The 13,193-nt window shown below is 38.9% G+C and overlaps 1 protein-coding gene across 1 annotated transcript; it reads right to left on the bottom strand.

Moving 5' to 3' along the window:
• On the bottom strand, positions 1-7,457 carry LOC115045904 (atrial natriuretic peptide receptor 1). The gene is made up of 7 exons (XM_029505870.1): positions 7,227-7,457; positions 3,944-4,078; positions 3,431-3,605; positions 2,398-2,496; positions 2,084-2,175; positions 1,606-1,746; positions 1-168 (listed from the first exon to the last, which is right to left on the bottom strand). Exons 1-7 carry the CDS (start codon positions 7,455-7,457, stop codon positions 1-3), a joined length of 1,041 nt encoding a protein of 346 aa, XP_029361730.1.
• Between the last annotated feature and the right edge of the window lie 5,736 nt (positions 7,458-13,193).

Genomic DNA, 13,193 nt, shown 5'->3' with positions numbered 1-13,193 from the left:
TCATGGAGCTGGGGTACTGCCGCTACCTCCATGGGCCTCGATCTGTGCTGCCACGCTCAGGCCAGGAATGTCTCTTTGAGGCTGCTGTGGAGTTTGGTTCAACACCGAGGAGGGAAGAGATACTGGGGTGGTGGTGTTCTCACCGAGGCTCTGCATTGTAACTGATGACTGGAACAAATGTACAAATATGAGGCTTCTTCATGAAATATAAAAATATTTTTATACTTTCAAACTCTGATCAAATACACAAATATATATGCATGTAAATAATGAAGGATATGGAATGACGTTTGAATGCCGTTAATAGTGGCCTCCATTCTAATAGACACCTGGTCTCTACTAAGAACCAGTTGTGTCTGGGATTTGCACAAACAAAAGCCTTCCTTTAATAAATGCCTCTTTTTTTGAACTCTGAAAACAAATCTGGCAGCTACCACCACATGTACTGGCAGGCAACATTTGCACAGAATCCACAGCATGTTAGACATGGCACCCATCAGACAACCAAGTTAACCAGAGAGTGTAAAATTCTGCAGCGGATAATTCATCAAATAAAGGCTTCCTCTTCAATATCAGCCTTTTATCTAAAGGCCTGATACAATCTGGAGTTGAGGGAGTAAAAGCCCTTGATCACTATCAGAGGCAAAGCAGATCTCAAACTTCATTCCTTGTTATTCAATATATTAAGTAAAATGTATAATCCATAAAAAACTACCTCCTAACCGGCTTGCCATATATACATATTTCTACAAATATACAAAAATTTCCATTTTCATTTTCAAATTATTATGTGTACATGCCAAGCAACTCATAAATCCATTTTGTAGCGTTAACCTAAGGCAGACAGAGGGCCTTAAGTTAACAAGGAAAACAAAATCAGGAATTTAAGACAGAACTGTAAAATATGAAGCGGCAGCAGCTACCGGACAGTTACCGTATTTTTCGCACTATAAGACGCACTTAAAATCCTTAAATGTTCTCAAAAATCAGCAGTGCCCCTTATGTATGAATTCTTGTTGTGCTTCCTGACCTCGAACCAATTTGATGTGGTACGCTGCGATCAAAAGTCTGTCAAAAATGTTTTAGTGCGACGAAGCCGCTCCGCTGATGGATTGTCAGAGCTTTCCCAGCCGACACAGGGACGTTGTGTTAACGTTGGTCCTTGGTTGGATATGGGTTGTAACGTCAGACAACGTTAGATAACTAATTATGTAGTGGTGGAAAGCAACCATCATCGGACATTCAGTCAGTGTTGCCTTACTATAATTACACAACGTCTGGTTTTTAACATAAGCCCAATTTTCAAATCCATGTCATAATCCAATCATAATCAAATGTTGGATACAACGTCACACTAACTTCAGGTGTTTGCTGTCGCTGGCAGTGATAAACCAATCAGAGAACAGAACGCAGTACGCTGACCTCCGCCTCTTTTTGTAATACTGGTACGTACTGTGCTTCGCTTTCTGTTTTATCATGCGCCTTATATATAGAAAATACCGTTCAAGACCCGTTCATTGATATTGCGCCTTATGGTAGAAACATTTTGACATAGCGCGGCTCCTGTAATGGAAACATCTGGAAAACTGAACCAGTTCAACTTACAGTGCCAACAGAGAGGTCACTTCCTGCCACTGTCTTCTTCTTTCTGGCCATGTTGGGATTCCAGTGGCAAACCAGACTGTCGTTCTGCACACTGTAGTTCTTATGGCCAATCAGCCAATATGTGTTCATTCTTCCTTTACCCTGGCAGGAGAAGGAATGAAATAAGAGATTGGCTATACAATCTGTCAAAAAACAAAAAAAAAAAAAAAAAAAAAAATATTCACAATAAATTCCATCTCAAAGAGCTTTAATTCTCTTCATGCTTTAATGAACAAAAACAACCAACACCACCACTGAGATAATCATTAATATGGATTTCTACCTTTTGGGTCAATGTTGTAATGTTGAATGAATGAATGAATTGATTAATGTTGAATTAAAAGTTATCTAGCTTCTTTGATTGAACAATAAATGTGAGATTTGATTGCCGCATTACAACACAGAAACTTGACTTCACATCATAGCTTAAATCTTTTACCTTAACTTCAATCTCTCCACGCAGTTGCAGCTCGTAGGCATTGTCTTTTATTAGAGCTAAGTAGGTTTCTGAACTGGTGTGGATTTTCTGAGCTGAAACAAAAATAACAAATAAAGATAGATCTTACCACTCTTCGCATTTTCCAAATTAAAATGTATTTTATATATATACAACAATAGAAAGTGATCACCACGATTTTAACTCATCTGACTACATACTTTCACTTTCACAAACACTTTCTTTCCAGGGTAATTGTAATTGGTACAAATACATAGATGTAAATGTTTGTCTATTGTGTATCTCAGTGCACGTACGCAGGCTAGTGGATTCCATTCTTGAGGCTGTGTTGACAGTATCTCCAAACAAACAGTACCTTGGCATCTTGTGGCCCACTATTCCTGCCACACATGGACCTACAGAGTAAGGAGACATTGACTGTGCTTTACTTGATGCTTAAGATGTGCTGCAAGAAAGTAGAACCATTAAAGTAATGCAACAAGGGCGGAGAAAAAGAATATAATCTGACTACTATGTTTGTTTTTGTAATTCTTTACCAGCTAAAGTGATTCGAAATCAAAATATAAGTATAACCACTCTGTTATCTCATTGTATTACCTCCAGGGCAGCCACTGGTTATATGCTCATTATGTATAATATTTATAGCACTTATTCATGGAGCAGGTGTGGCTGGAGGAGTGTGTGCCCTTTTTGGCAGTCCATCACAGGACTGACATACGCAGACAAACCAATCCCACTTAAATTCAGGCCTACAGGCAAGCTAGCTGCAAGCAAGCTAATGACATGTCAGTGGTACAACCAGCCTAGAGGAACCAAACGTAACATGAAAAGATGCTCCCCCCCTTTGCCTGCTCCCAAGGACAGCCAAGGCCACACAGCTGCAGTCCAACAGAGGATCATTTCTTTAACTCTCAAAGAGCATGGTAGCGATAAATGTCAGGGTGAGCTTAGCCCAAAACAAGAAGCAAAAACAATCTTTAGCCCCCAAACTAAATTACCAAAAGTAAAAACAACTGAAAGTACAGGTGTCTAACCTGACTCCCCACAAAATAAACAGGAGAAAAATGATTAAAAAAAAAAGAGCTACCCACCCCTACAGCTACCTGGACTGCTGGACAGGAACAACCACTCACACTTGCACTCAGACCAACGGACAATTTGGAGTCACTAGTTAACCCAAACATGATGTCTTTGGATGGTGGGAGGAAACACACGTGGACGTGGACACAACATTAAAAAAGAATGATTAGTCTAGCATGCGGTGTCACTGTTCCTATCAATCCCAGGACAAATGATCACTTTGACAGAAGAGACCTCACATGCTCTCACCTGTGTGGATGCCAGCTCGGAGCTGAAGTCTGTGGTTGGGCATGTGAGGAACGGAGACCTGTCTGACAGCTGCCACCAGATCCAGTGCCATCTTGGCAATTTCATCAGCATGTCTGTCCCCATTTCTCTCCGGGAGACCACTCACCACCATGTATGCATCTCCAATCGTCTCCACCTGGATTGATAACTTGGTCAATCTTTTCTCAGATAGATTGTCACATGTTATTGGTAAATGATACAACCAAACAATATATATATATATATATTTTTAACATCCTAATGCATCCAAATTAGAATTAGAAGTATGAATGGAAGACAGAAAATCCTATGCTGTTTGAAAATGTGTTATTTTGAAACAAAGTGTGTGTCCTATACTTCAGAAATTTGGGACATAACCTGGATGAAAGGAAGAATTTCAGATGGACGAGGGCACAGAAAGAAAGGAGCAAAAGATAATTTCCAAAATGTTAAAGAAAGGAAGTTTATTAAAAGGTGTGCGGACTGTCCTATTACCTTGTAGACATCATAGGATTCGATACGTGTATCAAAACACATGTAGAGGTTGTTGAGCATCTCTACCACTTGCAGAGGAGTACAGGAAGCAGAGATGGAGGTGAAACCCACAATGTCTGAGAAAAAAATGGTCACCTGGAACAACATTGAGAGAAGCAACTCCATCAGTGTGGAAAGTCATTGGGACTGGACTATACTGCAATGCTGGTCAAACATGCATTGTGTTTATGAAGTACATGTATCTTGCCAGTTAGTAGATTTGTAATTTTGGCAAACATTGTTGATCTGAGAGGAAAAATAGAATATGAGCATTTGTTTTACATGTTATTAATATTATAGTTTGCAGATTTAATTATAGGATCTGTATTTTTTTTTTTATTTATTACACTGTCATAAAAGAAATATTCAAACATTGAGGTATGTTTTTAGTGTGGCAATTAGTTAACAGAGCATTTGCTGAAGAGCTGTAGTTTTAAAATCAAAATGACAATTTACACTGAATCACAATGAGGCACTTTACATGCAGAGCAGGTCTAGACCAAACTCTTAAAATTATAGAATAATTTGTACAGAGTAAACTAATCACACTATGAGCACTTGGCAGCTATGGCAAGGAAAAACTTTAAGAGGCAGAAACCTTAGTCATGTTGGTGGGTGGCCATCTACCTTAACCAGATGGATGAGGCCATGAGGCCATGATACATGAGGTCAATCAACTCAATATTATTATTGTTTGCCTGAAAATTCAGAAAAATCAGACCTGTGTTTCATTAGTGTGGACCATCATGACCACCTCTCCATGTCTATGTGTTACCAGTTGTTGTTGGCCAGAGGTCTACTATATCACAAGAGCTGATATCCAGGAAAAGAAACATTTGTAGTTTTAAAAACCACAAAACATATAATCTTTGGTTTTATATCTCCTGGCTCTCTCCAGGCTTCACTTTGGAGCTCAAGGAATGCCAGGTCAGTAAACAATTCGAAGAGATTCCTGAGCCCAAATATTGAAATCCCACTTTGCACAATACAGGATCTCTACTGGATGAAAGCATAATAGAAAAGGGTAAAACACTGGGTTGGCTGAATAGAAGTTATTATTTTGATCTTAAATATTTTTTTTTAAATTATATAGTCAGACCATGAATCATAATCAGAACATGAGCATCACAACATGAAGTATATGTCCCACTTTATCTTAACCATACATCTCAATTCGTTAATTCACACCACGATACTTGATATAATTTCGGCTGTTGTAGTGCAGCTGGAGTTAATCCAGTGGACATTGTGTGAGAGGAAGAGTCCAATAATTTAAGTGAAACAGGCTATTGGAAGGTCTTCGTTTTTCTTTCCAAAATTCTCCATAGACCAAAATCAGTTTAAAAACGAGCCCACAGTCATATTCAGGAGCAGCCATTCCTGGTGTGGAGTGCTTTTGGCACAGCTGCTTCAAACCTCTTTTATAAGCTAGACACAATTTTCACCCAGATAACTTGTTTTATCTTCTAATGAATATGGAATAGGGCAATTATAGGTAATTATGCCAACAATAGCAACAAAGGCAGCAAACACACACATATTCATTTAGCGTATTTGCAGATCTTGCAGAGGCAGTTTCTTTGCAGTAGCAACACACAACTGCGTGCAGCATAATAAGCACTGATTTTGTTAGGGTAAATGTTACTGAACGAGGTGAAGCATGTAGGGATAGATTTTTGTGCTTTAAGGGACAGTGTCTTTTTCTACCATGTATCTTTAAAAAATGTAATACGAATGAGAAAAGGAGGGTGAACCCTTTTATGTAGGGCTCGATGACATGGTCAAACTTCATCATGATTTTTTCATTTCTGCCAATACAGTATAGTACCAACATCTATATGTACCTACAGACTTCTAGAAAATCCTTCTAGAAAAAGGTTGTAGATGGATAGATAGATCTTTTTCTTTGTATTCAGCCTTCTTACACAAAAAAGAAACATGATATCACCGTAAAAAAATTTAAAAGAACCCTCCACTTTGTCAGTATCATTATCTTTAAACTATCTTTAAATGACACAAAAAGCTGGTTCTTATTCTTTTGGAAATACATTTTAACTAATGGTTTCTGCCATGATAAAGAATATGCAAAATGCTAGAGTTGCTCCAGAATACAGAAAAAAAGAGTGAGCAACAATAAGATGATGCTGTGTTCGGGACAGCCTGACTCAAACTTCTATCGTGATTGTGCTTCAGGCTCTCAGATTACTCTGTGGAGGTGAAGGAATCCTTTCCAGGTGTAAGTGAGTGCAATGACATTAAGGGTGGTGAAGAAAACAAATCCGAAGAGCTGCCATGCCAGTGAGAGGACAGTTCTTTACTTTAATAGCCTTTGGTTACCATCTGCTTGTTGTTTGTGGACAGAAAGATAGCTGAATGTGGGAGTTTAAGTTGTTTTCAAAATAGGTTTCAAGTCTTGACTATGAAATATGAAATCAAGTTCTCAAGACCAACAAGCTTTTGGTCAGGTCCTCACTCATAATGAACTACCTATATCCTGAGATAAGCAATGCACTTTCCAAAATCAAGAGAAACAAGTCCTATGCTATGCCCCAGGGCAATATCAAGCAACCCTAAATCAAGTCCCAATTTAAGAGAAAACAAATCCAACAGCCAAGACCAACAAGTGAGGGCTAAGAAGTCAAGTGTAAAATTGAAACATTTATAAGACAACTCACAAGACCAACATGTCAGAGTCTCAAGAAAACGTCCATGTTCATTACTACTACTTCCAAGACCCCAAAATCACTGTCAGAAATAGTCATAAGTCTAAACCAACAAGTTCCAAGCAAAATAGCATCTTGCCAAATTAAGTTTGTATCACATCCAAATTTCATTACCTGAAGTCTCATCTATATTTATTGGAGTGTACTGACATACAGTGGGATCAAATACTGTAGCATTTATTAGAAAATGCTGTTTCATTGCCCCCACATTTACACAAGACATTGATGTAAAAGTGTTGTTGGAAGTCTTTTTTGATTTTGTTAATGCATTTTGTTGTGCGATCATGTACCCAAAATAGCATTATAATCCCAAGCTCTTATGGAGCTGTTGTAGGGGGAACTTTCCACTCAGTATCATAGAAGGTTGGTAAAATGAAGATTAATTGGCAAATTACTTTTATTGTCTTGTGAATTACAATTTTAACTACAAAGTATAGACGAACGATGGAACACTCAACTTGTTTTGTTGCTTGTTTTGGTGAATTATTTCAGAGAAATTTGGTGTTTGAAGTTATACAAACCATTTCATAGCTCTCGGCCTCAACATGTTTATGTTGGCGAAGCTGCTTGGCGACGGACTTAGGCAGCATTTGATGCAGCAGATCTTCAGCCAACTGCCTTTGATGTTTCAGGTCCTCGGTCTTCTCCTTCAAGTTTTGGGCATAGTTTTGTATCCACTCAGTCATTTGCTTGAAAGAGAACATGACCACTGGGTAGATGAGGCAGGCTATGAACAAGAGGGAGATCCTCATACTGAGGCCCGAAGACACTGATCGAGATTCCAACCTGAGAGCTGGCACTGCACTATCAAACAAGCACTGCTGTGTGTTTCTCAGAGCTTGAATTCCCATGTGAGATCCAGGCAGAAGTGCTGATCCCGTGTCAGAGATTTGCCACAGGCTTCTGTCAAGAATATACAAATGTTTTAAATCCTGGCTGAAGTTAAACTTGAGATCTATGTTTTTTAACCAGCAGTCGTTTAGTTGCTCTGTCATAACCTTGGCAAAGCCGAGGCAGCTCAGTATATAAGTCCACTTATACTGGAAGTCATTGTGCGTTGCTATGTGGGGCAAGTCCATCAACTGGCTGTTAAGCTCTATGAATGCAACCAGAAGTCTTGCAGACAGAACATCTCTCCAGTGAGAACTTTCTTTAACTTTAATAATAGTATTTTCAACGGTACCCCAAGTGTCAAGAAGACTTCCAATGACTGAAGTGAAAGCAAAAACACGTGTGCTGTTTGTATCCAGTGATGTGTTTAGAAATCCTTGAAGGCTCCTGCTCATCTCCTGGCAAAATCCAGCCAATTCAGCACTGCAAGGGGGCCCATAGGTGTTACTCTGGGCTACCACTTCACCACAGAGATGACCAAATACAGGAAACAGGACGTCCGAAACACCTGCATCCAGTGTCTGATTGCTTGAGTGTTTGGTTAATAAATGTCTCATCTTCTGAAGCTTACTGACGACTTGCAGAATTGCTATTGTCCTGCATGAGGTCAACTCATCATAGGCAGCCTCCATAGTGTGCAGCAATTGAAATTTGGAGCTGAGATCAATGGATACAGAGCCAAGTAGGGCCAGGAAAGAGAAGACACAGGCTGTCAGAATTCGACGAACGGAGCGACTGCTGCCACAGAGAGAGAATAAGGAGCACCTGTAACACAGGAACAAAGCTGATGAGTTACTGTGGGCATAATAACAGTTAAGTAAGCTCCAAACCAACCAATTCACATATGTCATAGGGCTGGATGATATGGCCAACATTTATTTCTTAATTTTGGTTGATACAATGTAATTCCTCGTTAGCATAGTAGTTCCTGAACAGGGAAAAAGGTGAAAGAATAAAACATTAAACAAACAAGAAAAAAAAATATTGATTACAAACCTTTGAACCAAAAAAACAATAGAAGATAGAAAAACTGCCATGAATACTCACAAGGGATCTCTGTGCCTACAAATTTGTAAAAAAAAAAAAATGTTTGCCATGTCTATGAAACTCTTATGAAAATCTTATAGATATAAAAACAGTGCATTTTTTTCTTGGCTTAAATGCAACGAATGACACCAGCGCCCTGTTCAGAACCTCAGTCAGTGAGAGGCGCTATAATATTGTATGTCCAAGTATCGGAAATGTATTTGCAACCATGTCACCATTATTGAAACACTTTAAATTGTGATATGCTGTATATTGATATCCAGTCATTGACAGAAAGGCAGCATCCCCTCTCACCTTCACACCTGGCCTTGGATACTGTTGTAGGAAGTATGGTGCATCACCATTTTTGGAACATTACATAAAAATGGCGCCCCACTACTAATGTGGGTGAGTCAGAGGACATCTTTAGACCACCAGAATAGTATAAATAAAAGAACGTGTTCTCATAAGGTATATACGTGATACATTAACGGTCCCACATTATTTTACACTTTTCCATGTTTAATATATTGATGTCACTGTTTTTATAATATGGGACCTTCAAGGGACTGAGCCTCTCTGCTGAGTTAAGATAAACATGCTGAAAAACTCATTTAAGTGCACTGATACTTTCAAAGTATTCATAGAGAATCTAGATCTGATTAAAAAGGACATGCAGATCATACATATGTGTATTAATTATGTGATACAATAGAAATACAAATTTTTTTAAAAAGGAAAATAAAAAGGACAACATAAACAGTTAACACAGTTAACAATGACGATAAAGAAGCACTGGTAATGCCTAGATGGCCAAAATTTGGACATTATGAGGGTTAATCCTGCCAATGGAAGTGATGTGTGTGTTGTCTGTGTTTTACCTGCACAGCTGACAGTCGCTCTCCGCATTCTGCTGCGCCTTCGGAGCGATCCTCCTCGTTTTTATGAATCTTCTCTTGAGAGAGACCGAGGACCGGGTCCCAGCTGCAAAACACTCTTTTTTCATCAAGTCCACAGGTGACATGAGAGTCGTGCTGCAGTTTGTGAATGATCTCAGACCGTGGTCCCGCAGGACAGACTCACTGCACAGGTAGGACCGCTTTCAACTGAAGCCCAGTTAACCCGTTAGTGGAAGTGCCGAGCCAGTGGCAACGTCTTCCCACCTTCAAAGGTGGGGTTACAAACTTAATACACACACATATATATACTCACAGACATGTGCAAACAATAACACTTTCACAATATAGATCGAAAAGGATGCGTTGATTATAAAAAAAAAATACTTCTGTGTTGATTTCGTCATCGACTGGACGTTTTTCATGACTGAAATGAAACCACACCAATGTCCATCTATATTAATACGCGTTTTTGTTGATGAAGAAATATGTGCTTAATCTGCTTCATAAAAAAATCTTATTTCGTCAGAAAACAGGGAGACTTTTAAATTGCAATTCAACAGGTGCATTGATTGGAGGCACATTATTTTGCCTCCCGTGCCAGTCTGCTGCAAAGAGCCTGCAGCCAAGCAATACATTTTATACACACAAAATCTTTTCCGTAGCTGGATATTTTTCACACACACCTGATGAAATAGGCTGTCGGACTGCGATGCATCTAAAGTCAGCATGTATAGCCACTAATAGGTAATTATAACTATAAATAAAAAGACCAACATGACATGTCTTAGATTAGATTGACTGTCAGAGTCTAAAAAATATTTCATAGTAAATGTGAAAAAACTAAGAAGCACATTTCACACAAAAAAATAGCTGACAAAATTAATACTAAACAGCAAGGCATTTCATTTAACTTACCCTGAAGGACAGTGTTCCACAAAGCTCTCCTGCATTTGTATGAGGGGACGTTGAGTTCTGGTTGAGGCGACCACTCTTAAATATTTATTTTTATATTTTAATTTACTTTTTGACATTGCAAATTATCTCCTTGCCACAAATACCTTCCCTAAGGGTGGTCATCATCGATTGTCTTCTTCTGACTACTCCTGCTTCTGATTGCCAACGTTGAATTATGATGGTGACCGTGATTCAAATTATTTGTCACCCTTCAGATTGGAAATTGAGAACTTTTGGACCAACATGTACCAACCCTCCAGTGATACCTGACAGATTTCAGTGTGCGGGCCAGAAAAGGTCCAAATGTGCGAGTGGCGTCTGATTCATATTCAGTACATATTCATGCCATGGAACTGGGAAATAATAAAACAATAATGTGGTCCCAATGAGTTGTAGGCTTTGATAGAAACTGTACACAAAAATGAACATTAACCAAAGTGCCTTATACCTGCATTCTATTTATTGTCCATCCATCACTGTCCATTGCACATGACTGATTGATTGCAAAGCCAGTTTGTCACTATAGCTCAGGTCTGTATGAAAATTTATTAATTTTATATATTATTCATGTTTGCCAAATAAGTTTAGTGTCAATCTCTAGTTTCAAGTGTTCTTATCTGACAACATTGTGTTTATTTTTAAAAATCAGTGTCTCTTATAGAGGAAAATACACCATAAAGAAGGGTATGTAATAAGACATGGCTATCATGTGAATGACAGACTACCACAAACTGTGGCCAACCTGAGCATCAGGACGGAGAACAGACCCCTCACTCCTCCTGAGTTCCACCCTCTCCACCAATATATGGTTTCTAAAACCAAGATGGCGTCAGTATTTACAATCTGAAGGCCAAAAAATGATCATAAACCAATGTGTGACATCATGGTGGATTGAAACCTGATAGTATCACAATTAAAGAAATGTATGGTTATGCAGCAGAAATTGCTAAAAAAAGAAAAAAAAAGCCATGCAGCACACAGTATCTGAAGACCAAATTTACAACAAAACAAACAAAGAGAAATGTTCAGAATTTTGAAACCTTTTTTCTGCCAGCGGGGGGGAGGTCTCTGTTTTGGTGATGTAGCCTGTTCCAGTTATTTCTGTTTAGTCAGTTGTATGTTTGTTCTCTTTTCATTATTCAGAAAATCAGAGAGGGGGAGGGAAAAGGGATGATATACAGCAAAGGACCAAAAGCTCTACGAGGAGAGTCATCAGGCTGCTTATTTTATCTCACATCCAATTATTTTTCAGACGATTCACCCTGGCATGAGCAGAGGAGTTTTCTGAATTGTATAATTTTTGCAGCTGAGCCTATTCCATGAATTGTCCCTGTACCTTAAAGTCCCTTTGCTATCACACAGATATAGTGATCACATCAGACTGCATTAGAATCACAGTTTCTCAGTGTTTTAACCGTAAAGACCATCTTCATCTTTCATATGGTCTGGTAGCATCACAAGCTGTTATACTATCAAGAGTGTTCCCATTCTTCAATGAAACCTTGTTTGCACTGATTTAAATATTTGATCCTCGGGTTCCATGATTCTCTATACCCTTTCTTTTCAGCCTTTACTGTAGAAGCAGTCCTTGAGATGACTCCAATCTGCACCATTCAAATCAGAACCACTGAACTGTAAAGTGAAAACATCATCTCAATTACATTTATCAATAAAGATGACACCTTAGAACTACATAGTTTGAACACTTCAGAACAATACACAGTCAAGTGTAATAAACAGCATAGAACCAGCATCGATTGTCACACATCTAGCAGCTTTAAGAAAGAAGCAAACACTTTGAACCGGCTCTCCAGGCCAACGAGACAGGTAAAAAGGCAGGTAAAAGCTGGGCCTGGACAGATAGTGCCCATCTCTTCTGGTCACCTTGGGCCTGTATCATGATGATCGATTTCAGCTTAACACGGAACACGTAACCTGCCCTGGAGCAGGTTAAATTTGGGGTTAAGAGCTCTGCTGCTATATTACACCACCCGCTGACCAATCTTTTTTTTTTTTTTTTTGTAAATTTCTCTCAGAGTGTCAGCATCCACCTGAAACAAATTAAGTACATAATACAGTGGCTTTCGCACAAAAAGTGATTCACATTAAAATAATGCCAATGTCACACTAATGAAGTGAAGTGATTTACATTTTGTGACTGTCTCCTTGCTTGTTTTGATGTGGAGAGAAAGAGGTTATCAAAAGAACGGTTTTCCTCTTCCTGTAAGAAAGCATCATAGTAATCGATTCATTGCAGGATAATTAAGCATAGCCTACTTAGTCACATGTGCTGTACACTACCCACTGTAACTCCACCTCTTAATACAGGAAATTGAAAAAAACTACACAATATTATTATATAGCAGGCTCACTGTGAGGGTCTCACTATACACTGTGCAAAAAATTCATCTTACTTTCACAGTAAACGCATAATTGCGCAACTGAAACATACCATGCACAGATGTAGCGCTTTGTGAGCTGCCATCTACACCACAGTCTGACACAATTCCCTCCTCCACACCCTCGATCAAGGGGCAACCCTCATTATTTGAAATGTAAAGCTCCTCTGCAGGAGCGCACTCCTGAGTAGGGGCCCACCTTGTCTTCTTGCTGTCACATTTTTCCTGTGGGCTGCAAACAATATTAAATCATTGCCATTTTGATGATCCTAAAACAAAGATACAGTGTAAAAAAGCTCACAACAGGGACACATATGAA

Source organism: Echeneis naucrates, chromosome 7 (genome assembly GCF_900963305.1).
Source record: "Echeneis naucrates chromosome 7, fEcheNa1.1, whole genome shotgun sequence".
Classification (NCBI taxonomy): Eukaryota; Metazoa; Chordata; class Actinopteri; order Carangiformes; family Echeneidae; genus Echeneis; species Echeneis naucrates.
Note: the sequence above shows the minus strand (reverse complement) of the source record. Positions and strands in the feature narration are given on the sequence as shown.

Excerpts from the sequence above, each read along its gene's own strand:
- LOC115045904 (XM_029505870.1), bottom strand. The coding sequence starts at position 7,457 with ATGAGGATCTCCCTCTTGTTCATAGCCTGCCTCATCTACCCAGTGGTC. Across the intron at positions 4,079-7,226 it reads AGGCCGAGAGCTATGAAATG|GTGACCATTTTTTTCTCAGA; the intron begins GTTTGTATAACT and ends ATGTTGTTCCAG. Across the intron at positions 1,747-2,083 it reads GTGGAGAGATTGAAGTTAAG|GGTAAAGGAAGAATGAACAC; the intron begins GTAAAAGATTTA and ends TTCTCCTGCCAG.